This window comes from Megalobrama amblycephala, linkage group LG15, assembly GCF_018812025.1.
Source record: "Megalobrama amblycephala isolate DHTTF-2021 linkage group LG15, ASM1881202v1, whole genome shotgun sequence".
Classification (NCBI taxonomy): domain Eukaryota; kingdom Metazoa; phylum Chordata; class Actinopteri; order Cypriniformes; family Xenocyprididae; genus Megalobrama; species Megalobrama amblycephala.
The window spans coordinates 28,075,118-28,101,463 of record NC_063058.1 but is presented as its reverse complement, the minus strand read 5'-3'; the positions used below and the strand labels follow the sequence as shown (position 1 = coordinate 28,101,463).

The following is a 26,346-nucleotide window of genomic DNA, read 5'->3' as shown; positions in this document are numbered from 1 at the left end:
GTACATTGGAATATTCTTGATCCCTTGAGCATCAGTTTAAAGTGTCATCAGCTGTGATCGAATCTTGAGGGATCTGGGGACTAGTATTGATCTATTAACAATTCATAATTAGCATAACAGAAACTAATAGTATTAGATGTCTATGCATCTGCGCATCCTCGCTCAAAGCTCCTCGGGCTTCCTGGTTCCTCACCTTCTTGCGGTGCATTTATAGAATTAAAATGGCCTCCGAGACTTTCTTTGATCATTTTCCAGGTCACAGGCTGGAGAATGGAGCTAAAAACCTAAAAAATGAGGAAGCATCCATTGGAGTATTGAGAAGCACCCAGGGAAGCATATATGAAGGAGAAGGGCTTCCAGAAGCTGTGGCAATTATTACACTCAAAATAAAGCTCTCAGATAGAAATATCTTTTGGGAAGTGACTGTAAACATGATTTCTGCTGCTTGTTAAATGAACTTCATTAAAATGAGTTAAACCACACAATTACTGCACATTCTTTCCTGATTTATAATGGAGTAAATCCACTTAAACACGTCAAACTGAAGTTCACTTCATCATTTGTGTTGCATGAACCGAAACTGGGCAGTTCCCAGCATGCTTTGCTCTGGTCTGGATCTATTACAGAAACTTTCTATCTTCAGTCTTGAGTTCAGATCCGACGAGTTAAAGGTCCCATGACATGCTGCTTTTTGGATGCTTTTATATAGGCCTAAGTGGTCCCAAGTACTGTATCTGAAGTCTCTTGCCAGAAATTCAGCCTTGGTGCAGAATTTCAGCCATTACGAGACAGTCCCACAATGAGTTTTGAATGAAAGGCAGATTGCGGTCGGTAACTTTAGAGTGCAATAGGCGGGAGCGGGCGGTCTGACAATAACCCAGTGTAATGAAATATTCGGTGTCTGAGATTTTCGGTGACACTGGGCGGAGCTTACATGAATATTCATGAGTTTCCTGTTTTGAGTTAAAGCGCCACTGAAAATGTTAATGCACACTCTTCGGCTTACATTAAAGGTAATAATCCTATGTTTCAGTGTTAAACGATGTCAAGCTTATATTCTAACTGTTACTGATGCACAATATTTTATATATAAGCTATTTTGTGTTATGTCGTGTCATGTGTTAGCTATGTTTGATATGAACACAGCCAATGATTCGCCAGAGGTGTCGTTAGGATTCGCTAAACGAGCCAATAGCGTTTTAAGTAGCCTATTTTTGTTGTTTCTGTATTACCTTCAGTCTTTTAAGCATATAGTTTTAAAAGTTTGCCGTAATGTATGATAGCATAATAATATTTATTGTAAACTCCTGTGGTGAAGGCAGCAGTGAACTTTCCTAGTTTGCAGAAGCACTTCTAATCTGGGTAGACTTGAATTTCTATATTTAATATGTTTCAAAAATTGCACACATGCAAGAAAACATGTTAATGTACTTTAAATATAGTTTAATGACAAACCAAATAGGCCATGGTGAATTACACATGTGATAACTAATATAATATCTATAGCCAATATTCTTTCATTCCCAAATATGACTTTTGCCAATAAATATCCCTGTACACCAGACAAAAGTATTTTAATAATACATGTTTGTTGTAATGTCATTTTATTATATATTTCAGATTGAATGTGTCAGTAGCAAAGACTGGTATCACTGAGATTGCATGAGCAGACCAAACTTTCATTTGTCTGGGATCCCAAGACCCTGTGTAAAGTGTGTCAATGTGTGTTTAAATACAAGTGTTTTTGATAATTAAATATGTCATATTATATGTCGTGACTTCTTCTCATTTGTGAATAAAATTTCCACACAGAATCAGTTGCTCTTTTTTATTCAAAGTGAAACTACTCTCATTATTTACTTTCATATTTGATATTACAAATATGCAAATTACTACATGGTCTATTATTTTAGCAGCTTATTTAAGATAAATAAAATGTTAATTGTTATGGAAAGCTTGTAGAATAGAACTAATACATTTCATTGTGAATATACTGCAGGTTTGATCATTTAGTTACATATAGTTTCATATCAACAGTGTGTTAAACTGAATCCTGATTCACAGTGCTTCATGTTTTTTCCACATTCATTTTTTTTTTTTTTTGTCAATGAAATGCATCATTTTGTGTGAAAAAAAGATTGAGAATGTTTCCTAATAATATGAAAAAATAACACTTAACTTTAGGATTTAATAACGTCTCCTTCAAATCATTTTCCAACTGAGCAAGCAATTAAGAAATGACAGAACAATCACAGCAGTGTGAATATATGTCTGATTATCCACATAATAACAATAATATTCCTCACACTTTTGCCAATTGTCTTCTCCATATAAATATTTTTAAATAAAACCTGCATTAGTAACTTTTAGTTTTGTAGCTGATCAATTTAACCACTTGTAATTCAATTTTAACATTTTAATTGTTGTGGAAAGCGCATTAAAATAAAACCTTGTGAAAGTGCTGCAGGGAAGCTAATATCACTGTCTCATCATGTTTCTGTTCATATAGAGAGCATTGTGTGTTTTGCAGAAAAGGATAAAGAAGGTTTACATTAATTAATGCATGTCAAAAATATAAACAGAACATAAATCTAACTCTCAATGTGTTTTAAAAATAATAATGCCTGGTTAAAGTTATGCAGGCGATCTGAGAAAGCAATAGGGAATGACACAATCACAACTGAAACTTTTATTATGCAACCACAGATACATTTATACAAGTTATCTCCTCAAACGAACTAAAATAAAATCAAAACAGTTGTAGCCTCGTGAATATTCATGTAAGCTCCGCCCAGTGTCACCGGAAATCTCAGACACCGAATATTTCATAACTCCGGCCTGTTGCTTTGGAGATGCTCCAGTGAGTTTGAGAGGAGAAATGACTGATTGTACGTACAAGTGTCATGCAATCCCGCTCCAGTTTATGCATGTTGGCACAGCTGATATGGATGGATTACCGTCGATTAGACGCCTCGTATTTTAGCGAAATGTATATTTTAGAATTATTGCACTTCTATTGCGCTTGTTCACTGTGAAGTTTAGCAGCAAAATGGAAATATTTGCATGACTTTCTAACATTTACAGACCCGGGTTTGAATCCATGGGTGTACATATATCTGTTCCCAATGTCTCTCTGATCTCTAGATAAGTGAGCTTTACTGGTATACTAGGGGGTGTGTGTAAAATACCAGTAAAAGGCAAATTCCTAAGCTGTGCCATTATTTTTAAAGATCACTTTATTGTATTAGAATCACACAATAATGATGCCATTAGCACACTACAAGTTTACAATTAATACAACCTGAACTTCAGCACTTCTTTTGGACAACTAAAATGCATTTAGTACAAAATGAGCTGATCCACTTGAACAGACTTTAAGTATAACAATTTACAGTGTGCCACAAATACATTTAGTTACACTAAATTACATTTGAATAAATTGTGCTTAAGTGTACTATTTTTTCACTAAGGAAGGATTGATTAAAGCCAGCTTCCAGGCAAGTACAAGGTGTGGCGTTAAACTGTGTGACACTGAAGTTGTGTGAAATCCACTGTCCACAGTAATTCAGGAAAATGGCTGGGCTTGCCACGACGCTTGTCTGAAACATGGTGGTCTGGCCTGGAAGAACGGAGTCCAAATGTAAGCCTCCAGCACTTCCTGTCAGGCTGCAAGGTGGGGCTCGCACAAGGCCGCTATCAGTAGGACGCGATAATGTTCAGAGTAGGTTGGTGACACACAAACAGTTCACAAGTAGAGGACAGTTGCCATCAGTGTCATCATGCAGGGGTGAAAGGGGAACGTCCCGGGGTTAAAGCCGTAAACCGTCCCCGGGGTCCCAGTCTGATGACCCCGCAGCTGAGCTATAGGCCCTGAGCTGCCAATGCAGGGGAACCTGCCAAATAATGAGAGCATGATATTAAGGTCAAGAGGTGGCAAGAAGGCCTGAATCTATCAAAAAAACATCTCTCCATCTCTTTACACTCATCAAGGTTTGACACAAACAATTTTACTGTCACTCATGTCAGAGCTTTATATGTTTTTCAAGCAATGTCATTTCCATTTTGTACCTGTTGTTGGTCTCACCTTTGGACACACGTGGTCTTATCCACGCTCCAGGGTTAAAGCGTGAACCGTCCCCGGCTGATGACCCATACAGCTGAACTATAGGCCCTGAGCTGCCAATGCAGGGGAACCTGGCAAATAATGAGAGCATGATATTAATTATGGTCAAGAGGTGTCAAGGCGGCCTTAATCTGTCAAAAAAAAATAAAATTAACTTACTTTTCTTATGCTTCAGTTTTTCTTTTAAACCAGTCATGCTTCAACATAGCCTGTAACGTCATCCGTGACTTTACATCATGAAGGTGCTCAAGAAGATCCAGGCATTCTGTAAACATTTTTTATAAGAGATCTGATTATGTTTGACTGAGATATGTAGTTCATGTAAGGTAATGTTACCATGAAATACACTGCATTTGTTACTATGACTTTCTCTGGATGCCCACTGATAATTCACTGTCACTCATGTCAGGGCTTTATATGTTTTTCACACTAGTTATTGGTCTCACCTTTGGACACGCGTGGTCTCATCCAAAAGCAACGAGTTATTCTCGGGACCATCAGATCCAGCAGTATGCGTAAGTCCTCAGTTGTTGCCCATTCAGCATATTTTCTGATTGCACTGATTAATATAGGTTCATCTCCTGTAAGCAACACATGCTCAGTGTTCAGTAAAACACCATCAGTGAACTGTAGTAAATAAGTCATCAGTGAACTGTGCTTAAAAAGCCGACTCACGTCTTTCTTCGACGAGCAGTGCGCCTCCAAAGTCCATCAGCTTTACATGCAGGGTTTTTGTGTGGACAAGGATGTTTTTCATATACGTGCGACGATAAACACCACGACTCATGCAGTGCTGAAGAGCAACAATGAGCCCCTGAATGATGAGTTTCACCTCGGTTTCGGTCAGGTTACTGCTGTTTCGTTGGACATAATCAAACAGGCTGATGTAGGAACGTGGATACTCCATAATCAAGATGTCTTGATCTTCCATGACAAAGTGATCATATAGTTGTACGAGATGCTCGCTAGTTGGAGGCTTTTGCACCATCAACATTGCAGCTGCCTCTTGACTTAAAGGGTTGGAATACCCAGGCTAAAGAAAAGAGATTGACAAAAGCTTAGTTAACTCCTTACCCATCTCAAATCTCCTAACTAAAGGCCCGGTACACTTCATTTTCCACTCTAGGGCTGCCGAAATGAAAGCAATGTACTTTACAACTGATGTTTCTAGGCTATTTCAATTATATCTTACTCTGTCCACATACAAACTTTAATCAATTACCAAATTAGAATTTAATAAAACATTTTATGAAGAATAAAGTCTTTTCAACTTACCAATTCCACTAGTTTCTCAGGCCGGTTCTTCTTAATAAATTTGATCAATACCTGAAAAATGAAGAACATTTTTGTAAACTGATTTATTTTTGATTGTGTACATCTAATCTAACAGTCTGTACCTTTTTGATCAAAACTGTAAACACTGATGTTTTCATCAGGACTGAAAGAGTAAAGACAGAAATATACAGAATATATGAATATATATGTGTCTACAGAAAGGGCAACATACTCGTTTGTCATCGGAGTTTCGAAATCCTAGATGATAACTGACACCACGTCTCGACTTCAGTTTCTTTACCACATCATAAAGAGATTCAAAGCATCCTGAAAAATGCACAACAACATGTTAATATACAGCATGAGAATGAACTCCAGCAGCATCTGCTTGTGACGAAATACACCTGTGCAGATCAGCAGAAGACGAGGAAAAATGAAAACTAAACCCAGAAACATCAGGCTGACATAGACATGAATCAGAGTGGTAATATCTGGAGACTCACGGTCTGTTGGCTCAGACTCCTGCGGATCTGTGCCTGTCGGATCCACTCGGATGTGTGTGGAAGCTCCTGCGATGGATCCTCAGGCACAGAAGCACACACTTGGGTTTCTTCCTGGGTTTGGAAGGATCCTTTTATCGACTTCCACGCTCTCCGGAGGCCAGCAAGGAATTTCCTCCATTTTGTGCGCTTTTCTGCAAACAATCAGAGTGAGAAAGAGCTTTATTGCCAGGTATGTTTACACATGAGAGACAGAATGACAGTGACAAGACAAATAATAAAATAGAAGAAGTAAATAAGAAATAACAACATACAAAAAATATATTTAAAAAAAAATACACAATAGACAAAAATAGATAGTACATGTATTAATATTGATTAGAAACATCTGTTTTTATCAGCACAGATTACAGCTGAATGATTCACTAGTAAAACTGTCCTAATGTAGAGCTGCTTTATGTTGCGAGTTCATGAGAGTTTCTGGGCCAATTTCCAACAACACTAGAAAGAGTACAAACTCAGTGCTGATGCTGTTTCACATTGAAGTCACACCGTAATTATCCTAATTGTGTGTACCATAAAGGGCACTAACCTAATGCCAGTTTTTTCCCCAAATTGGTTATTAATCTGTGTGCACTCATGACATACTAAGAAAGCAAGAGGGAATGAGAATAAATAAAGGTGTGCGTTTGTGTGTTGTGAAGTCAAATGTGTTTGTGTGGTATGGGTGTGGGATTGGTAAAGAGAAATCTGATTGGCTAGTTTAGTTTTTAGTAATTGGCGCTTTTTCCACAAATAAAAAAAAATGACCTTACAGATCTTTTGGTGGTCTTTCAGGTGAGGAACCAGCAGAAGACGAGGAAAAATGAAAACTAAACCCAGAAACATCAGGCTGACATAGACATGAATCAGAGTGGTAATATCTGGAGACTCACTGTCTGTTGGCTCAGACTCCCGCGGATCTGTGCCTGTCGGATCCACGCCTGGATGTGTGTGGAAGCTCCTGCGATGGATCCTCAGGCACAAAAGCACACACTTGGGTTTCTTCCTGGGTTTGGATGGAATTCTTTCTTAGACTTCCTCCCTTGTGTGCGCTTTTCTGCAAACAATCAGAGTGAGAAAGAGCTTTATTGCCAGGTATGTTTACACATGAGAGACAGAATGACAGTGACAAGACACAGATAATAAAATAGAAGAAGTAAACAGGAAATAACAACATGCAAAAAATATATTTTTAAAAATACGCAATATACAGTATATGAATGAATGTTGATTAGAAACATTGTTTTTATCAGCACAGATTACAGCTACATGATTCACGAGTAAAACTGTCCTAATGCAGCGAGTTCATGTGAATAATTAGCAGGTTTTGCATTGTTTCTGTGCTCAGCAAATTTCCAAGAACACTTGAAAAGTTAAAAAACACAGTGCTGATGCTGTTACATAGAAGTCACAAAGTAATTGTCTCCTGCAGTTTGACTTATTAACGTTATCAGTTACCTGTTGAATCGTCCTCCCAGGCGACTGTAGGGACAGCCGGTGGTCGAGGCGCCTCTGTCGGGAGCTGTTGGCAGCTGCTACTGCAGGCCTTTCTGTCAGCCGGCTTCACAGCGCCACTCAGCGGCTCAACTTGAGCGTCCTCGAATGAGTCCAAGCTGCTGCAGCTTTCCAGCTCCAGTGGAAAGATTGGCAAACATAGTGTCCAATGTAACAGTCGCCAGATGCTCCATCTCAACGAGCTGTGAACACTGTATTTGCCTGTTGGTTCTAGCGGTAGACTTGTAACACTCAGTACTACAGATCGATCGCAAGAGACCAAAGAGCAGCTTTAAACTCCTGACAAAGAGTTTCGACTGACTCGATTTATGAAGCGGCTGCGCGCACTGTGACGTCACAATAACGCGTTCCACGATTCACGATTCCAAGCGGTCTGGACGAAGGGGCGGGGCACAATTTCATTGGTTTGATAATTCAGCAAATCTTATTGGCTTAGACGCTTCGAGCCTGAGCGTAAACATTCCTTAATGTATGATTTTGTGAATGATTTGGCCATATAGAAATATTAAGTGCTAACTATGATTGTATTTTATTATCTGTTTAGCCAATAGATCCTAAGTAAAATACTAATGTTTCATTGTACTTAAGAGACAGAATAGATGAAGTTATTATTTACAAACAAACTCTTGGTACACCTCCGGGTACTTTAGGCTTAATATATCCATATGTATTTAAATAGGCCTTAGTTAGCACAATATCTCATTTTTACATTAATGACTGCTACGTTAAATATAGTTTATTAATAACGGTAGGTGAGTTATTTTACCTTTGAACACTGTTGATGAACCTGATCTTCCTCCTTATCAAGCGCCACAAGAGTTCTGAAAGTGAAGCCAAAGCGTCTCGATCGCCCCCAGGTGGCTGAGTGCAGTATAGGTCATAAACCCCGCCCTCTCCATATAACGTAATAAACATTATTTTATTTTATTTTTTAAATTAATGCAAACAAATATATATAAAGATTTGTACAAGCATATACAACTCACAACAAGTGCAAAACAATTAAACATAAGAATATGTAAAGTGAAATAATTCATGCCAGGGGTAAAATTATAACACTTTATAGTAACAAAAGGTTCATATGTCTTTCTTGCTTTTTTGTTCTTAATTTTGTCTGATGTAGTACCATATTGTTTAATCTCTTTTATAAAATGTTCAAAGTTTGGCTTAGAACATTTTTTCACATGAATGTGATATTTTCCAAGTAAAATAAAAAATTGTATAAAGCACAAGGTGCTTTTGGAATAAAAAAAAAAAAAAAAAAAAAAAACGACCACATCATACAGATCAATATGGAAGAGGATTAGGGCCAAGCAATAATAAAAAAATAAAACCATCTTGAGATTAAAGTTGTTAAATTTCGAGAAAAAAGTCAAGATAAAATGTTGAGAATAAAGTCATTAAATTACAAGAAAAAAGTTGTTGAATTACGAGAATAAACTCATTAAATTATGAGAAAAATGTCATTAAATTTCAAGAAAAAAGTCGAGATAAAATGTTGACAATAAACTCATAATTTCTTTTTTATTATTTTTTTTTATTAGTTTATTTTCCTGTTGGTACTATGGTTACCCTTAACTTCTATTATAATAAATAAATTGAAAAACTGAAACAAATGCAAAATAAAAATTGTTTATTGCATATAGATCCACTTTATTACATACACTTGCATGCACTTAAAAAAAGCAATAGGCTTAATATCAATACACATTTAAAAAATAGTGTAATACATAAGCAACATGAATAACAAACCATTTATATACAATAGGCTATACAAGAATAGACATCAACAAAATGCATTGAAACACAAACGTTCCATGTAATAAATCAGTGTTTTAAAAATGTCATTAATTACATTCATTACCCTCATGTAATGAAGATATTTTTGATGAAATCTGAGTGATTTCTGTCCCTCCATAGACAGCTATGCAACAGCCAACTTGACGCTTCAAAAAGTTTATAAAGAGATTGTAAAACTAATCCATATGAATTGAGTGGTTTTGTCCAAATTTTCTGAATAAACTCGATCATTTTAAATGGTGAACAGATTTATTTTAGGCTTTTATTCAACAGTGATCGGCAAAAAAAAAAACTCAAGAAGCTCAACCGAACCAACTCATTGGTTCTTGCTGAAGCTCAAATGTGCTATGTAACACAAGAATGAACCTCGCTGGTTCTTGCATGGTAAACAAACATGTTTAAGCTTCCATTTACCACATTTACAGGCCTGTAAGACCTTCGTTCATCTTCGGAACACAAATTAAGATATTTTTGATAAAATCCGATGGCTCAGTGAAGACTCCATTGACAACAAGACAATTAACACTTTCAGATGCCCAGAAAGCTACTAAAGACATATTTAAAACAGTTCATGCGACTACAGTGGTTCAACCTTAATGTTATGAAGCGACGAGAATACTTTTTTGTGCCAAAAATACTAAATACTAATTTATTCAACAATTTCTAGTGATGGGCGATTTCAAAACACTGCTTCATGAAGCTTCGAAGCTTTATGAATCTTTTGTTTCGAATCAGTGGTTAGTTGCGCATAAAAAATTGCCAAAGTCACGTGATTTCAGTAAACGAGGCTTTGTTAGTGATAAGTGTTTCAAAATTTCAATGGTTCACTGCTGGGACTTTGATACACACTCCGAACCACTGATTCAAAACAAAAGATTCATAAAGCTTCAAAGCTTCATGAAGCAGTGTTTTGAAACCGTCCATCAGTAGATATTGTTGAATAAAGTCATTATTTTGGTTTTTTGGCACACAAAAAGTATTCTCGTCACTTTATAACATTAAGGTTGAACCACGGTAGTCACATGAACTGTTTTAAATATGTCTTTAGTAGCTTTCTGGGCATCTGAAGGTGTTAATTATCTTGCTGTCAATGGAGGCCTCACTGAGCCATCACATTTTATCAAAAATATCTTAATTTTGTGTTCGGAAGAAGAACGAAGGTCTTAGGGGTGTGGAACGACATGAGGGTGTCAGACCTTAGACCCCTAAGACCTTCGTTCTTCTTGACAGAAATTACATTTTTGGGTGAACTAACCCTTTAAGGTGCAGTAAAATTTGCTGCTGTTTGGAGAATGAATTCCAGTAATTTCAATAGAAATCCACACAATCATTAAAGGGGTACTTCACCCCTGGAAAGATGAATGTGTATTTAAAATTGGTCATTTATGTAGTAGAAATGTGAAATTATTTTTGAATTTGGAGCTTTCTAGACTGAGAAAAGGCAGAAAATGTATTTTTGACTAATGTGGATGAAAGACAACAACTCCCAGAATGCACTTGTTTTGCTGCCCCTGCGAGGCCACGCCCAAACCACGCCTATCGGTTACAGGCGGAATTACCAGGAAAATTCAAACAACTAGGCTTGCTTTGTTACATATTAATTCTATAAATCGTGAGTTAGTTCATACATTTACAGCGAAATGGTGCTAAATTGCTTTGTACCTGGATGTACACCCAAGACCAGGAAAGGACAAGTACGTTTCCATCATTTTCCGATTAAGTTAAAGATTTGGAGCGATGTAAACAGTGGCTGCGGGCCATCAAACACCCGAAGTTTGGAGATGACACCGTTATAGAAAACCTAAAAAACCGCAGAATATGTAGTCTCCATTTCAAGCACGAGGACTACGAACCAAATATCCTTGCAATGAAGAGAACCATTCTGAAGGACACCGCGATCGATATTCACTTTCCCAGAGGACGAACAGCCTGGGCATCTGGTACTAAGCGTATTCGCCTAGAGGTAAGACTCGCTGATACTAGACTGATAATACAGTAGCCTATATGTAGTGTTGTAGGTAGCACATAGGTAGCAGTAAAACTGCAAACTTAGCAAAGTAACGTTAGATAGACAATTACATATAAGTTGCATATAAGTTGACTGTTATCAAAGTAAAGCCACTGTTCTGTAAAACTGAGTTAGTCTATTTATCTATTTATGCTAACGTTACCACAAAAGCCTGTTGCTGTATTGGTTGAGATGACTGCAGAGACCGATAAATTTGCGAGATGAACCACTGATGTAGTGCAGACTATAACAAAATATGTTAAGCTTAAAAATATAATTGACACCCACTTTGTGATAAAATCTTTGATCTATGTCCGTGAGTAACCTCAAAAGCGCATATGTATGGGCGTGGTGAAAAAATGCGGAACTACCTGCTATTACTGGCTGTAGTTTTATGCCTCTGGCCAAAAAAGCCTCCGATGACACAAAATGACGATTATTTGCGTCATCAGAGGCTTTTTTACAGAATAAAAATGCATAAATCTCTCATCTCGGGCTGATATGAAGGGGGAAAGCACGGTAATTCGAAAATACTAGTGGTATTCTACTAATACAAAGCTTAATGTTAAATCCTGAAGTAACCCTTTAATTTCATATGTGGTCAAAAATTTCACTAAGTATCCAAGTTGGTTACTGAAATTCGCCAGATTTGACCAACAGAAAGCTGATTAAAAGTGACTCCTATGTGAGCTGCGTCATATAATATGTCACTATATTGCTTATAATGATCAATGGACCTTTTTGCCTGAGTGATTTAACAGAAATGCCACAAATGTGACTGCACCTGTACTCACGGCAACATAAAATCCAATCAATAATAAAATCTTCACAAGATACATTTGAGGTAATTAATCAGAAAAGTAAAAAGTTACAGCAGCTTTGTTTTCTGCTAGGCTTCTTTTTTCTCTTTTCTGGTGGATGATCCAGGCACTTCAATGATTTTCAGGTCTACAGGAGGATTTTTGTTTCAGCAAACTAGGCCAAGATCCCTGCAAAGTACAAAATTTACTGTTAGTAACATTATTAAAGTGGTAGATGTAAAATTAAAATAATTTCCTCATCCTTGTAACATTCCAAACCTGTTTGAGTCTGTCTATTATATTACATCTTTTAAAAACATAATCTAGGGCACCTTTAATGCTAAACTTGAGCTTGGGTCAAATAAGAACACAATAAGGTATGATGTTATTCCTATTTCCATGTACTTTCTCTGAATGTACTAGTGAATATAGCAGTTAGTTAATGCATAAGTTACACCTGGTAAGAGCTGGTAATTCCTATGTAATGTTTATGTACAAGGGTTCACTTTATTTTACAGTCCTATTTCCATGTACTTATTATGAACGTACTAGTGAATATACCAGTTACTGTAGTTAATGCGTAAATTACACATTACTTAGGGTGAGGTATAAGCATGGTACAATATACTTCTTAAGTACTGGATGATATACTTTTGCGGTTCAACTTGCCTAATCTTCACAGGACAATAATTCACTTAAAGGGGTACTTCACCCCTGGAAAGATGAATGTGTATTTAAAATTGGTCATTTATGTAGTAGAAATGTGAAATTAATTTTGAATTTGGAGCTTTCTAGACTGAGAAAAGGCAGAAAATGTATTTTTGACTAATGTGGATGAAAGACAACAACTCCCAGAATGCACTTGTTTTGCTGCCCTTGCGAGGCCACGCCCAAACCACGCCTATCGGTTACAGGCGGCATTACCAGGAAAATTCAAACAACTAGGCTTGCTTCGTTACATATTAATTCTATAAATCGTGAGTTAGTTCATACATTTACAGCGAAATGGTGCTAAATTGCTTTGTAACTGGATGTACTGTACACCCAAAACCAGGAAAGGGCAAGTAAGTTTCCATCATTTTCCGATTAAGTTACAGATTTGGAGCGATGTAAACAGTGGCTGCGGGCCATCAAACACCCGAAGTTTGGAGATGACACCGTTATAGAAAACCTAAAAAAACGCAGAATATGTAGTCTCCATTTCAAGCACAAGGACTACGAACCAATTATCCTTGCAATGAAGAGAACCATTCTGAAGGACACCGCGATACCATCGATATTCACTTTCCCAGAGGACGAACAGCCTGGGCATCTGGTACTAAGCGTATTCGCCTAGAGGTAAGACTCGCTGATACTAGACTGATAACACGGTAGCCTATATGTAGTGTTGTAGGTAGCAGTAAAACTGCAAAGTAACGTTAGATAGACAATTACATATAAGTTGCATATAAGTTGACTGTTATCAAAGTAAAGCCACTGTTCTGTAAAACTGAGTTAGTCTATTTATCTATTTATGCTAACGTTACCACAAAAGCCTGTTGCTGTATTGGTTGAGATGACTGCAGAGGCCGATAAATTTGCGAGATGAACCACTGATGTAGTGCAGACAAAATAAAGTAAATTACTGTAAGCTTAAAAATATAATTGACACCCACTTTTGATAAAATCTTTGATCTATGTCCGTGAGTAACCTCAAACGCGCGTATGTATGGGCGTGGTGAAAAAATGCAGAACTACCTGCTATTACTGGCTGTAGTTTTAAGCCTCTTGCCAAAAAAGCCTCCGATGACGCAAAATGACGATTTTTGCGTCATCGGAGGCTTTTTTACAGAATAAAAATGCATAAATCTCTCATCTCGGGCTGATATGAAGGGGGAAAGCACGGTAATTCGAAAATACTAGTGGTATTCTACTAATACAAAGCTTAATGCTAAATCCTGAAGTAACCCTTTAATAGGGGTATTTTGATGACATACATACAGATCAGTAACACTACTGTACTTGGTATACTCAGTTGTCATGTGTCAAAAGCCTTGCTTAAAATGACTACTTGATAAGTATTAACACTATGAAGTGCTGTATAGTTAGTGCAGTGTATCATTTTGGTAAGCACATTTGTTTCACAGTAGTTAAGTAAGTGTCCGTTATTTGTGTCCACACTTCTCCGTGAGTACAACATAGTTACCATGTATATACCACTAGTAAGTACAGTAATGTGTCTTACTAGTTACCACACATAAGTGCCTGTTATTACCCACACTTGTCTGCAAGTACTACATAGTTACTGTGTATATACAATTAGTAAGTACAGTAATGTGTCTTACTAGTTACCATAAACAAGTGTCTGTTATTACCCACACTTGTCTGTAAGTACAAAATATTCACCATGTACATACCATTAGTAAGTACAGTAATGTGTCTGTTAGTTACCATATACTGACACTATAAGTAAGTGCCCTTTATTACCCAACTCTTGTCTATAAGTACAAAGTGATTACCATGTTTGTATCATTGGAAAGTACAGCAGTGTTTCTTATTACTTTCCATGTACATACATGTCAAGTAAGTACCTTGTGTTACCACTCTTTTGCCTGTATGTACAACATAATTACTATACATGTACCAGGAAAGTACATGAACTGTAAAATAAAGTGCTACCCAAAAGACTTCAGTATGTGTTTTATAGCCTTATTGCAAGGACATTTTCCCCCAAAACTTACTAGCCACGCATAATCTTTATTTTCAAAAACATGTACATCTATTTGACATATTATTGCAGCAGAGATTGTGCTGAATACAGCAACATTACATGTTGGCCAATAGTATGGTATAAGTAGCTGAAATAAGCACAAATGTCAGGGCATGTCAAAACATGTCAAGTGCCCCAGAATCACTCATGTGACACTCCCACAAATCAGTTAATGTTTTGATTATTATTTATTTTTTATATTTTTGGTTATGGTTATTTAGGGAAGCTATTTGTAAGTAAACCATTTTCTGTGAGGGCAGGGGATTTGTTACATTGAATTGGGATGTGTTATGGGAGGAAGGACTCTTATTGTAAAAGGCCTCTGGGTAAGGAGGTCAAGGGGCGGGGATTTGGAAGGAAGTTGTAGCTCATGGGGTGGCATGCTAGGAAGACAGGCCAACAAAGGTGCGGGGAATGGCAGGCTCTCACCTGTGCGAGTGCAGTGGACTAAGTTTGATCTGGCACAGTGACTGAAGGATTACCTGATGGATTATCACGTTTTCTCCTTCTGGGATCATTTGAGGATTATTTTTTTTCCTTTTCAGTGGCATTGCCTTAGGAATACAGAAATCCCTGAGAAGTTAGACTGTTGTCTTTTTTTTTTTTTTTACTTTTTCTCTCTTACACCATTTTTTTTTTTTTGCTGAGATTATCGTGTTTTTTTGGATGGCTTTTTTGTTTTGGACTCTGATTGCTGGTATTTGGTTTAGGGCTGCACGATTAATTGCACGAGATTGTCATGCGTGTCTCGTCAGTAAAGCCGGTTCTGTGATTAGCGGTAAATGTCCATCACCTGCTTTCAAATGGAGCGGCACTTAATATACAGAGCCGTAGTTCGCGGACAAGCTACGCAATATCGTGTTCATAATCGCAGATGAATCGCTTTCGATTACGAACGCGATATTGCGTAGCTTGTCCGCGAACTACGGCTCTGTATATTAAGTGCCGCTCCATTTGAAAGCAGGTGATGGACATTTACCGCTAATCACAGAACCGGCTTTACTGACGAGACACGCATGACAAAAGCATGCGATTAATCGTGCAGCCCTAATTTGGTTCTGTTGGACTTTATATGTCTCATTCAAACACCTTTTGATTCATAGACTCAATTCATTTTATTCTTTGAGTTAAGAGGGTTGTGTGTGGTTTGAATGATGTTTGTTAATACATGTATTGATCAATGAGAGTCTTGTGCTTTGTTCATGCTTTATTAAATGGAGAATTTTAAGGTGTACAATCCAATACTAACCATAAAAGTAACCATAACCATGGTAACAATGAGACTTAGAGAAAGAAAAGTTTAATTTGTTACATTCAGACCCCTGGGGGTTAAACATTCAGCATGTAAAACACAACAATAGAACAATGTAAAAAAATGTCATGTGAATTTACATTAACATACTGACAACTTTGTTTATTTACTGTTAATTTTACAATCATTCACCATAATCTACATTATAGTATGTTGCTGTAAAAATGCCATGCACTCAATTAAAAGTCAATTTCATTTGCAGAAACTGACTGCCTTAAATAGGCTGACTGGCATTTAAATTCATAAACTAATATTTATAACTATATGAGCATATTATTGACTTGAACTTATTTCATTTGAGTCCACTAAAACAGAATATTACTAAATAGAAATAACCAAATTAAACAAAAGCATCAAGTCAGCTTGCATCTCTTGCAGATGACTGCTAGCTAACAACAGCACATACAATTAAAATGAGCTAAAGATTGTCACTGCATCAGCAAATACACAGTCACTGCCTTTAAATAAAGGGACATGCAGCATATCATCAGTGTTTCTCAAAACTCAGACAACAGAAACCCTTTAAATCCCAACAGACCATTAAACACCAACATCTTGTGAAAAAAACACATAAAAACATTTACTCTACTGATCAATTATTGAGTTCTTTTAACTTTCACTAATACTTAAGTAAAATTAACTTGTTTCGTTTAATCAATTTGACTGTTAGGTTTTACAGTACATTGCTTTTTTTCATGATTTTACAACATTCATTATTTTGTTAACAGCAGGTGTTCATTCACTCTGTCAAGTGGACTATATTAGTGAACTAATGTAGGGAATAGGGCATGAAGAGTATAGGGTGTGATTTGGACCACAGCCTATCGATGGTTTCACACTGCAAGTGTAAGCGGCTCGTAAGCAGCACATATTTTTTTCGGCGTGCATGTTAACCAACGGATGCATTCACACAGGCAACAGGAGCATCGCGTAAGCAGCAGTGAAGCGGGGGTTTTGGAGCCGAATCTATTTTTGCTGCGCTGCTGACACTCAATTGAAGTGAAAGCAAACTTTTGATAGACAAAATCAATATAATTTCACACAGAAAGTGTTCAAAATGCACAGAATAAGCATGTCTAATGTGTTTTAACAAGAATTTAAGTATGACAGAAAAGAAAATTAAGAATCAAAAATAATTATAGACAATTTGCCCATTTAAACTTGTTTTTAATTATTTAGTTTGGGTTAAAGTATGGTGTATTATAAAAAAACTAAAGTAAACTAGCCAGAAAATATGATATATAAACATTATTTTAGTTATTACACAGACAGCAATATAGGTTCTTGCATACCCAAATCAAACCCGAGTTTGCTGTGTTGTAAACATGTTCATGCGGCAGATGATGTAAAACAAAAAGCTTACCTCATTCGTGTGCAGTAATGGATAACACAAGGCTTTTATTTATTTACGTTTATATGAGAATGTTGTACACCTCCCCATGTTAACAAACTTTCAAGACTATCAAGTTTATAAATGAACAACTTATAAAAACAAATTTTATCTGTCTTTGTAAAGAAATGATAACTTTATATGTAGCTTCAAGCCGCTGCTGTGACGCTGTACAAACACTTCCAGTGTGAATACTCGCGCGTCGATGAAGTTACACTCACGTGCCGCTTAAGCTTAGTGTGAAACGGGCGTCAGTGTTGTGCTTTTTTTTTTTTTTTAAGTCTAACTAATTCGATTTTACGGTTGATTAACATAGGACAGTGCTGTATTTCCAGCAGCTACTGCTCCTGCAATTAAAGCTTCATACAGTGTCGCTCCACTAACAACAGAGACCAGCGCTGCACCTCCTCCAGCTACTGCTGCCACGATGATTAAACCTGGACTTACTGCTCCTACAGCAACTGCTGCTCCTGCACACGCTGCCACAGCTGTTCCCACTATAGCCACACCTTTAACATTATTCAGGGCCTCATTTTTTTATCCTCTCTCTTTTTTTCTTCGTCTAAGTTCTGTCCCTCCTCTTCCTCTCTCTTCTTGTTTTCTTGTTGAACTCTATCTTGCATTATCACAACTTTTTTCATTTCATGATGTTTCAGATAATCTGTTGTGACTAATTTAGGCTTTTTTTTTATTTCCTGGAATAATCTGTTTTCATCTTTCACTTGCTCTTTTTCTCTGTCATTTTCTTCCTCTTGTTTTTGATTTTCTTGTCTGCTTTTTATTTGGTACTTAAAGTAAATCTCATTGTAATCCTGGTCATAATTCTGTTTTGATTTTATCAATCTTGTCTAGAAGAGTTGTGATGTTATTTGGATCAGTCACAGTTTTACTGTTGAACACATGGGTATTATTTGTGCAGTATTTGTCTAGATCCCGATATTTTGGACTAAATTTAAAGGTCATCCATTCACTTTTTGACATTTTTTCTCCTCCAGTAAACAGTGGCATGGTGAACTTCAAAGCTTGTGCCCCAAATTTCTCCTGAATTTCCACCACAATGTTCCTCTTGTCCTGCTCAAAGTTCTCCACATTGATGACGAGCAGGAACACGTGAGGACCAGGATCAGAGAGATCCAGACTCTTCATCATTTGCTTCTTCATCTCTTCATCAGTCAGTTGAGTGTTGAAAAATCCTGGAGTGTCAATGATGGAGATGTTTCTGTCTTCTACTCTTCCTATCTGTATCTCACTCTCTCTGGTTCCACTCACTTTAAATGCCTCTCGACCCAGTATTGCATTTCCTATGGAACTCTTTCCAACTCCAGCCACTCCCAGCAGCACAATCCACAGATCCTGTGAATCACCTGTCAAACAATTCATGTCATTAACCTAAGCTCTTGATGATTTACAGTTGCTTCTATGATTCTAGCATGCCTGCTTTTCATCGCTAGCCATTTCACCTTTCACTTATTCACTCATGCTTTTTGTCAACATGTTTTGCTCTCCCACTGAGCAAAGTTGTCCAAAAGATGTCTTTTCAACATCTTTGTCACATGTTAAAAATATATCCACTGAGAAACCAAAATGATGTCTTTTTTGACATCTAGTTTTCATTTCACTTTGGTGATCTTTGTCACACCCTCGATGTTGACGGCGAACCACCTCGTTTTTATTCTTACCATCGAAAGAGATTTAAAATACAATTAAGAGATACCATCTGTGATGTCTTCTTTTATGAAAGTTCTCTCTGAGCCGCAGTCTCTCTCTCTGAATGAAGTCCATTCTGATAGTTCTCAGAAAATGAACTGTAACTAATCACACAAAAATGAGACATATGCCTAAAGAAACGTTAAAATATCAGGTTTTAAATACTGCAAAACAAATATTTTTAGACAGATTATGAAGGGTTTACTGTAAAATAGCCTATATAGTGCCACATCAGTGAAGCTTTTGTTCACAATGAATGGTGAAAGCTCTGCATCGCAGAAATAAATTATATTTTAAAGTATATAAAATAGAAAGCCATTATATTAAATTATAATATTTCACAGTATTGATATTTTGATCAAATAAATGTTCTTTTGTCACGTTTCCCTTTGTTCAGTTTCCCACCTTTAGTTTGTTGTCTTGGTTACAGATTAATTAGTGCCCTCAGGTTCAGGTGTGTCTTGTTAATTTAGTCTCGTTAACCCCTTGTTTGCTGTGTATTTAAGTGTTCCGTTTCAGTCCAGTCTTTGTCCTGTATTAATTGTTATGTGGTGTGTTGGTATGATTTCCTGGTGATTTTCCTGTTCCTTGTTCATAGTACTCCATTAAATGTTATTGAAGATATATCCTTCGTCATGCATTGAATACTACAACATGTTTTCTGTTAAGAGTGGACATAATAAAACAGTTGCTATGGTACTGTTATCAACATGCTCACAGAGGTTTTTTTTCTTTTATCTCACAGATTTGAGAATCATAGTGACCAGATATTGGCCCACATTGGACTAAATGCATATGATACTGAGATCACTGACTGGAAGCAGGAATTTTTTTTTTTTTTTTTTTTTTTTCTCCAGTGTAGAAACACCAAATGCCAGGAATGTGATGTTCACATATATCTTTGAACAGGATTTATTTCCAGGTATAACTGTACTCAAAATGTGTCTTTGACTCTCGTTTATATAGTTAATTAAATTCTAAATAATCTACAAACAAAAAATGATCTTTTGTCATTGCATTCTTTCTTAGTTCACTCTGCTTCTGAAAATGTCAAAAAGTTGAGTGAACAACTCTTGCATGGAAGTGAACCACAAAAACAAGAGTGTCAATCACATCTGGATAGATTTAGTAGCAAGTTTGTTTTTAGCTTTTCTGGTTAGTTTACATACCAATGGCATGATCTTTTTCAGGAGAACTGATGTATGAATACAAACATTGTTAATGATGGTAAACAACTTTTTGAGCAAAAGGCTGTTTCACATTCCTTTTGTTTAAGGATGGTGATTGACATGGTGATTTTACAGTGCAGTAAACCTCACCAATATGACCTCGAGGTGCACTACACTGTAAAAAAAAAACAAAAAAAAAAAACACTTGTTCTAACTAGTAATTTGTTCTATTTACATACTATTTATTGTTTATCAAGATTAATTGATTGATTTGAGTTTTGTCAAGTAAAAAAAAATAAAATTATTGACTTTTCACTCATTTCATCCACTTCTGCAGTTATCTTTCTTTATTGCATTCACTCGTTTCCCAAAGTCATCTTGAATGTTGAATTGAAGACTTCAGACGCAAAAGCTTCTATGTCCGTCTGTCGTTTTTCTTTAAAATTAGCATTTTTATTAGGCTCCTATGTATAGGTCTACCTATGTACCTGCACATCTGATTGGGCTGAGGCTGGGATTTAGTATGTGCAGAAAACATTCACTAAGTATAATTATCTCATTTTTGACTGATGTGGCTTTTAGAGGCATTTGCAATGGAAATCTTCAATTGTCAATGCAATTGAAACATTTGAGAGAATATCACATAAGCTGACTTCATAAAGGGATGTTGATTTTCCTAAAATGTGTTTGTTTGAACTCACCATTATGGTGCTCAGTGTTCCTTTGGGTTGGGCACTTGGAACTTCATTTCTCCTTGGTGGATTTGTGTCAGGGTTAGTTCACCCAAAAATAAAAATAATGTAATTTATTACTCACCCTCATATTTTTCTACACCTGTAAAACCTTTGATATTTTTGATGAAATCCAATGGCCTCCACTGCCAGCAATGTCACTGAACCTCTCAAGATCCAGAAAGGTATGAAAGACATATTTAAATCAGTTCATATGAGTACAGTGGTTCTACCTTAATTATATAAAGCAACAAGAAAACTTTTTGTCTGCCAAAAAAAGAAAAGAAAAACAACATCTAGTAGTGGTGGGCGATACTGCAAAATTTGGTATCGATCCAATACCAAATACATATAGGGTCAGTATTGCCGATACCGATACCAATACGATACTTTTTACTTAAAAAAAAACAAAACTTTTGTGTAGGGGAGAGCAGTATGTCATTATTTCTGAGGTGAATGAATGATCAATTCTTTAGGCAATATTTTTTTATTTTTTCCCAACGAACTCTGTCTCTGTGCCGGGGGTCTGGAAGTGGATGGATTTCCCTCCTCATTTCTTTGTTTTTGTAGCTCAGCATTTTCCTTGTCATGTGTTTTTAAGTGTTTGTATAGGTTTGTAGTGTTGCCACAGAATCAAATGCTCTTTTTACACATATCACAAGTTGCAGTATTATCATTTAGTGCCGTAAAATAGCTCCACACAACGCTTCTCTTCCTCTCGGCCATCCTGATCTCTCATTCAATGTGCTATCAGCTTCGCTAACTCAGTTCGCTGCTCCTCGGCGCGTTGTGTCAGTGAGTCACGTGACGACACAACAACGAATCACAGCAGAGCAGCAGGAGGGGGAGGAGTAGCAAAATGGGCCAGGATGTGAAAGCAGCGTTTGCTCAGGATTGTAGAGGTAGAAGACACGAGCAAAGTATAATGAACGTAGAGGAGAGATATTTAAATTAAAATATCGATTCAATTACAATTGTATCGATCTGATAACAATACCAGTGTTGGCATCGATACTATCGATATTTAGATCGATCCGCCCACCCGTAATATCTAGTGACAGCTAATTTCAAAACACTGCTTCAAAGCTTTACAAATCTTTCCTTTCGAATCAGTGGTTCGGAGTGCCAAAGTCACATGATTTCAGTAAGCAAGGGTTTGTTACACAATCCAAACCACTGATTCGAAACGAAAGATTTGTAAAGCTTCGAAGCAGTGTTTTGAAATTGCTGTCAATTGTTTTTGAAAAGTCATTCTTTTGGTTTGTTTTTTGGTGCACAATTATTCTCGTTGCTTTATAATATTAAGGTTGAACCACTGTACTCACATGAACTGATTTAAAGGTGCCCTAGAACTTTTTAAAAAAAGATGTAATATAAGTCTAAGGTGTCTCCTGAATGTGTCTGTGAAGTTTCAGCTCAAAATACCCCATAGATTTTTTTTTTTATTCATTTTTTTAACTGCCTATTTTGGGGCATCATTATAAATGAGCCGATTCAGTGCTACTGGCCCTTTAATTCTCCTGCTTGACGCCCACGGAGATCGCGCTTGCCTTGAACAGTGCATAAACAAAGTTTACACAGCTAATATAACCCTCAAATGGATCTTTACAAGATGTTCGTCATGCATGCGGCATGCATGCGTCGGATTATGTGAGTAAAGTATTTAATTGGATGTTAAAGTTTTATTCTGAGTGAATCTGAGGCTGGGCTCCGTGGCTAACGGCTATTGCTACACTGTTGGAGAGATTTATAAAGAATGAAGTTGTGTTTATGCATTATACAGACTGCAAGTGTTTAAAAATGAAAATAGCGACGGCTCTTGTCTCTGTGAATAACGTTACAGTAAGAAACGATGGTAACTTTAACCACATTTAACAGTACATTAGCAACATGCTAACGAAACATTTAGAAAGACAATTTACAAATATCAGTAAAAATATCATGCTATCATGGATTATGTCAGTTATTATTGCTCCATCTGCCATTTTTCGCTGTTGTTCTTGCTTGCTTACCTAGTCTGATGATTCAGCTGTGCAGAGATTCAGACACTGCCATTGTCTAATGCGTCGAATGGGCTGGCATATGCAAATATTGGGGGCGTACATATTAATGATCCCGACTGTTACGTAACAGTCTGTGTTATGTTGAGATTCGCCTGTTCTTCGGAGGTCGTTTAAACAAATGAGATTTATATAAGAAGGAGGAAACAATAGAGTTTGAGACTCACTGTACGTCTTTTCCATGTACTGAACTCTTGTTATTTAACTATGCCGAGGTAAATTCAATTTTTGAATCTAGGGCACCTTTAAATATGTAAATACTAATATGTTAGTACCTTTCTGGATCTTGAGAGGTTCAGTGATATTGCTGGCAACAGAAGCCTCACTGAGCCATTGGATTTCATCAAAAATATCTTAATTTGTGTTCTGGAAATGAACAAAGGTCTTACGAGTGTGGAATGACATGAGAGTGTGTAATAAATGAAACATTTTTCATTTTTGGGTGAACTAACCCTTTAAGTGATTGAGTGATGATTGACCATTATTGAAGACACCTGATTTTAACAAGCAGAATCACTAGAGGAGAAAATTACAATTGTTAAGGTTATACATAATCATCATTTGATCTGAATCATTGAACTCATTTAGCATAAGAACCAGCTTTTTCAAAATAATCCAAAGGATTTCTTAAAACTTGTTCTGATAAAAAAAACAAAAATTGAAGAAAGTCTTTCTTTTAGGCACACAGACATCAAGATTCAAAGTATGAATCTCAACAACAGTGACAAACAACATATTCAGATAAACAGATCCTCTCAGAACATTAGAAAACAAGCTACTAAAATATCACATGAAAACATAACAAAGGAAATTACTAAGACAATTCAGCTCATAATTTATTTATACCGCAATGCATGAGGCCGTCATGAATGAGTTTTGGTTGGTGGCACCCAGAATGCACTGCAAAATGCTTTATTATTGTCACCATTGTTGACATTCACAGGCTGATTCTTGATGTCTGTGTGTTTAAATGAAAGTTTTTTTTAAAAGAAATCCTTTAGATTATATTGAAAATTCTGGATCATAAGCTTTAGAATCACAGTGCTGCTGTAATCAATAAATTAAACTCAGAGATTGGGCTCTAAATGAGTCTGATGATTCATGTCAAATGATGATTATGTCAAAACATAACCAACACCACCTGGTCATATTTTCTTTGTTCATCTGGCTGTTATTTCAGTTAAAACAGCTGAACAAAATGTAATGTTAAAAAGTCAAGAGCCCAACTAATGCAAACACTGTAATACTCTAAACCACCATAATGGTGACTTACAAACTGTGATTTTCTCCTTCACTGATTCTGCTTGTTAACATCAGGTGTCCTCAATAATGTTCAAATATCACTCAGTTACACTATTATTTCAACACATCAGGCTTTTCAAGAGGCTTTCAAAGCATTCACCACAGATGTAAAATCATGATTTTGCAGTGGAAAGTTAATCAGAATTTTTATTCTCTGCGCTTTTGAAAATGTCAAAAAGGTGAGTGAACAACTCTTGCATGCAAGTAAACCACAAAAACAAGAGTGTCAATCATGTCTCGATAGATTTAGCAAGTTTGTTTTTAGCTTCTCTGGTTAGATAACAAATCAATGACACAACCCATTTCAGGAGAACTGATGTATGAATACAAACTTTTTAAAAATTGTGAATGATGGTAAACAACTTTTTGAGCAACAGGCTGTGTCACATTCCTTTGGATGGTGATTGACATGGTGATTTTACAGTGCAGTAAACCTCACCAATCTGACCTTGAGGTGCACTACACTGTAAAATCCAACCGTTGTTCTAACTTTACTTAATGTCTTAATTGTAAAAATCTAGCAATCTGTACTATTCATATACTATTCCCTGTTTACACAGAAAACCCAATTTAAGAGTAATTGATTGATTGATTTGAATGCCATTTTGTCAAGCAAAATTTCCTCCACTTCTGCAGTTATCTTTATTTCGTTGCATTCACTCATTTCCCAAAATCATCTTGAATGTTTAATTGTCAATACAACTGTAAAATTTGAGAGAACATCACATAAGCTGACTTCATAAATTGATGTTGATTTTCCTAAAATGTAATTTGTTTGAACTCACTATTATGGTGATCAGTGTTCCCTTTGGACACTTGGAAATTTTTAATGCAACGATGCACCAAGAAATCACATTTATTTGGTTTCATAGAAAGGATGTAATAAATATGTTGCTTTTGAAAGCTTTTTATAGCTGCCATTTTAATACAATTAATTTTTTTGAAAGGAACTTTTATTAATAAGCCTTTATCTGACCATTTATCTGACTGTTTTCATGCTTTTTGCACAACATTGCACCATTTCATTCTTTTCATCTTCAGAAAGTTCTTCCTCCCCAGATTGCATGAGAACTTTGACTTGCTTAATAATGTGGAACAACCTTTAACCTGTTTTTTTTCCCACAGTTCTGGCTAATTATTTTGTCTGAGTTTGATACCAGTTATCTAAAAAGACATGGATAAATAAACATTTTCTCAGGAAAAGTAAAATCTGAATGTTTATTCTACTGAAATCTACTGAAACTGCTTTCATTCAAACGGTTGTAACATGGAGACTAATTCACTTTTTAATTTGTTTTACAATTTAGTACTGTCAACTACCAGAAACAAATAGCACAGTATATAATTCCATTATCAGTATTATTAGCTTAAGTATTCGCTGTAGTCTATGAGTGTTGTAATCAGTTGTTTCAGACTAACCTTTACATGCTGATGCCATTATGCCTCCTCCTTTTTTTTTGTCGTTCAGAGTCTCTTTGTCTTTCTCTGTGAAACAGAACAAGAGAAACTACAAGTGTCTAAACTATTTTATACAAAAATACAATCAACACCGCCCACTGGCACCATTTATAACATTTTTCAGATAACCTCAAGATAGTTAATGGTATTCATCTCATATTTCATGCTTTTGCACAATGCATGCTGTATGTAGAATCTATTGAATAAAAATCACTTTAATCACATTAAAATACTCAAAATATAATTAATAAATAATACATTATTTTAATGCAGAGAATAACGTGCCACATATTTAACCCTCTGGGATCTGAGGATTTTATGGGCCCTGGAGAAGTTATAAACATTAATGGGAAAAGTGTCATTACACTGTATTCAGCATGACCTAGACTACCATAATATGTGAGC

At 36.3% G+C, this 26,346-nt stretch overlaps 2 protein-coding genes and 1 long non-coding RNA gene across 3 annotated transcripts; all 3 read right to left on the bottom strand.

Annotated features, from left to right (window-relative positions):
* Positions 1–2,674: 2,674 nt before the first annotated feature.
* LOC125247975 lies at positions 2,675–4,706 on the bottom strand. The gene is made up of 4 exons (XR_007180208.1): positions 4,570–4,706; positions 4,283–4,388; positions 4,085–4,194; positions 2,675–3,893 (listed from the first exon to the last, which is right to left on the bottom strand). It is a non-coding gene; the product is annotated as an uncharacterized LOC125247975 (long non-coding RNA).
* A 28-nt stretch (positions 4,707–4,734) lies between these two features.
* On the bottom strand, positions 4,735–5,937 carry LOC125247972 (serine/threonine-protein kinase pim-2-like). The gene is made up of 4 exons (XM_048159531.1): positions 5,902–5,937; positions 5,631–5,725; positions 5,399–5,449; positions 4,735–5,156 (listed from the first exon to the last, which is right to left on the bottom strand). The coding sequence occupies exon 4, from the start codon at positions 5,115–5,117 to the stop codon at positions 4,782–4,784; it is 336 nt and encodes a 111-aa protein (XP_048015488.1). The 5' UTR covers positions 5,118–5,156; positions 5,399–5,449; positions 5,631–5,725; positions 5,902–5,937; the 3' UTR covers positions 4,735–4,781.
* A 12,393-nt stretch (positions 5,938–18,330) lies between these two features.
* Positions 18,331–26,113, bottom strand: LOC125247037 (GTPase IMAP family member 5-like). Its single transcript, XM_048158200.1, has 2 exons — positions 25,903–26,113; positions 18,331–18,878 (listed from the first exon to the last, which is right to left on the bottom strand). The coding sequence occupies exons 1-2, from the start codon at positions 25,919–25,921 to the stop codon at positions 18,331–18,333; spliced, it is 567 nt and encodes a 188-aa protein (XP_048014157.1). The 5' UTR covers positions 25,922–26,113.
* Between the last annotated feature and the right edge of the window lie 233 nt (positions 26,114–26,346).

Coding starts and splice junctions, on each gene's coding strand:
- LOC125247972 (XM_048159531.1), bottom strand. CDS start 5,117: ATGTTGATGGTGCAAAAGCCTCCAACTAGCGAGCATCTCGTACAACTA.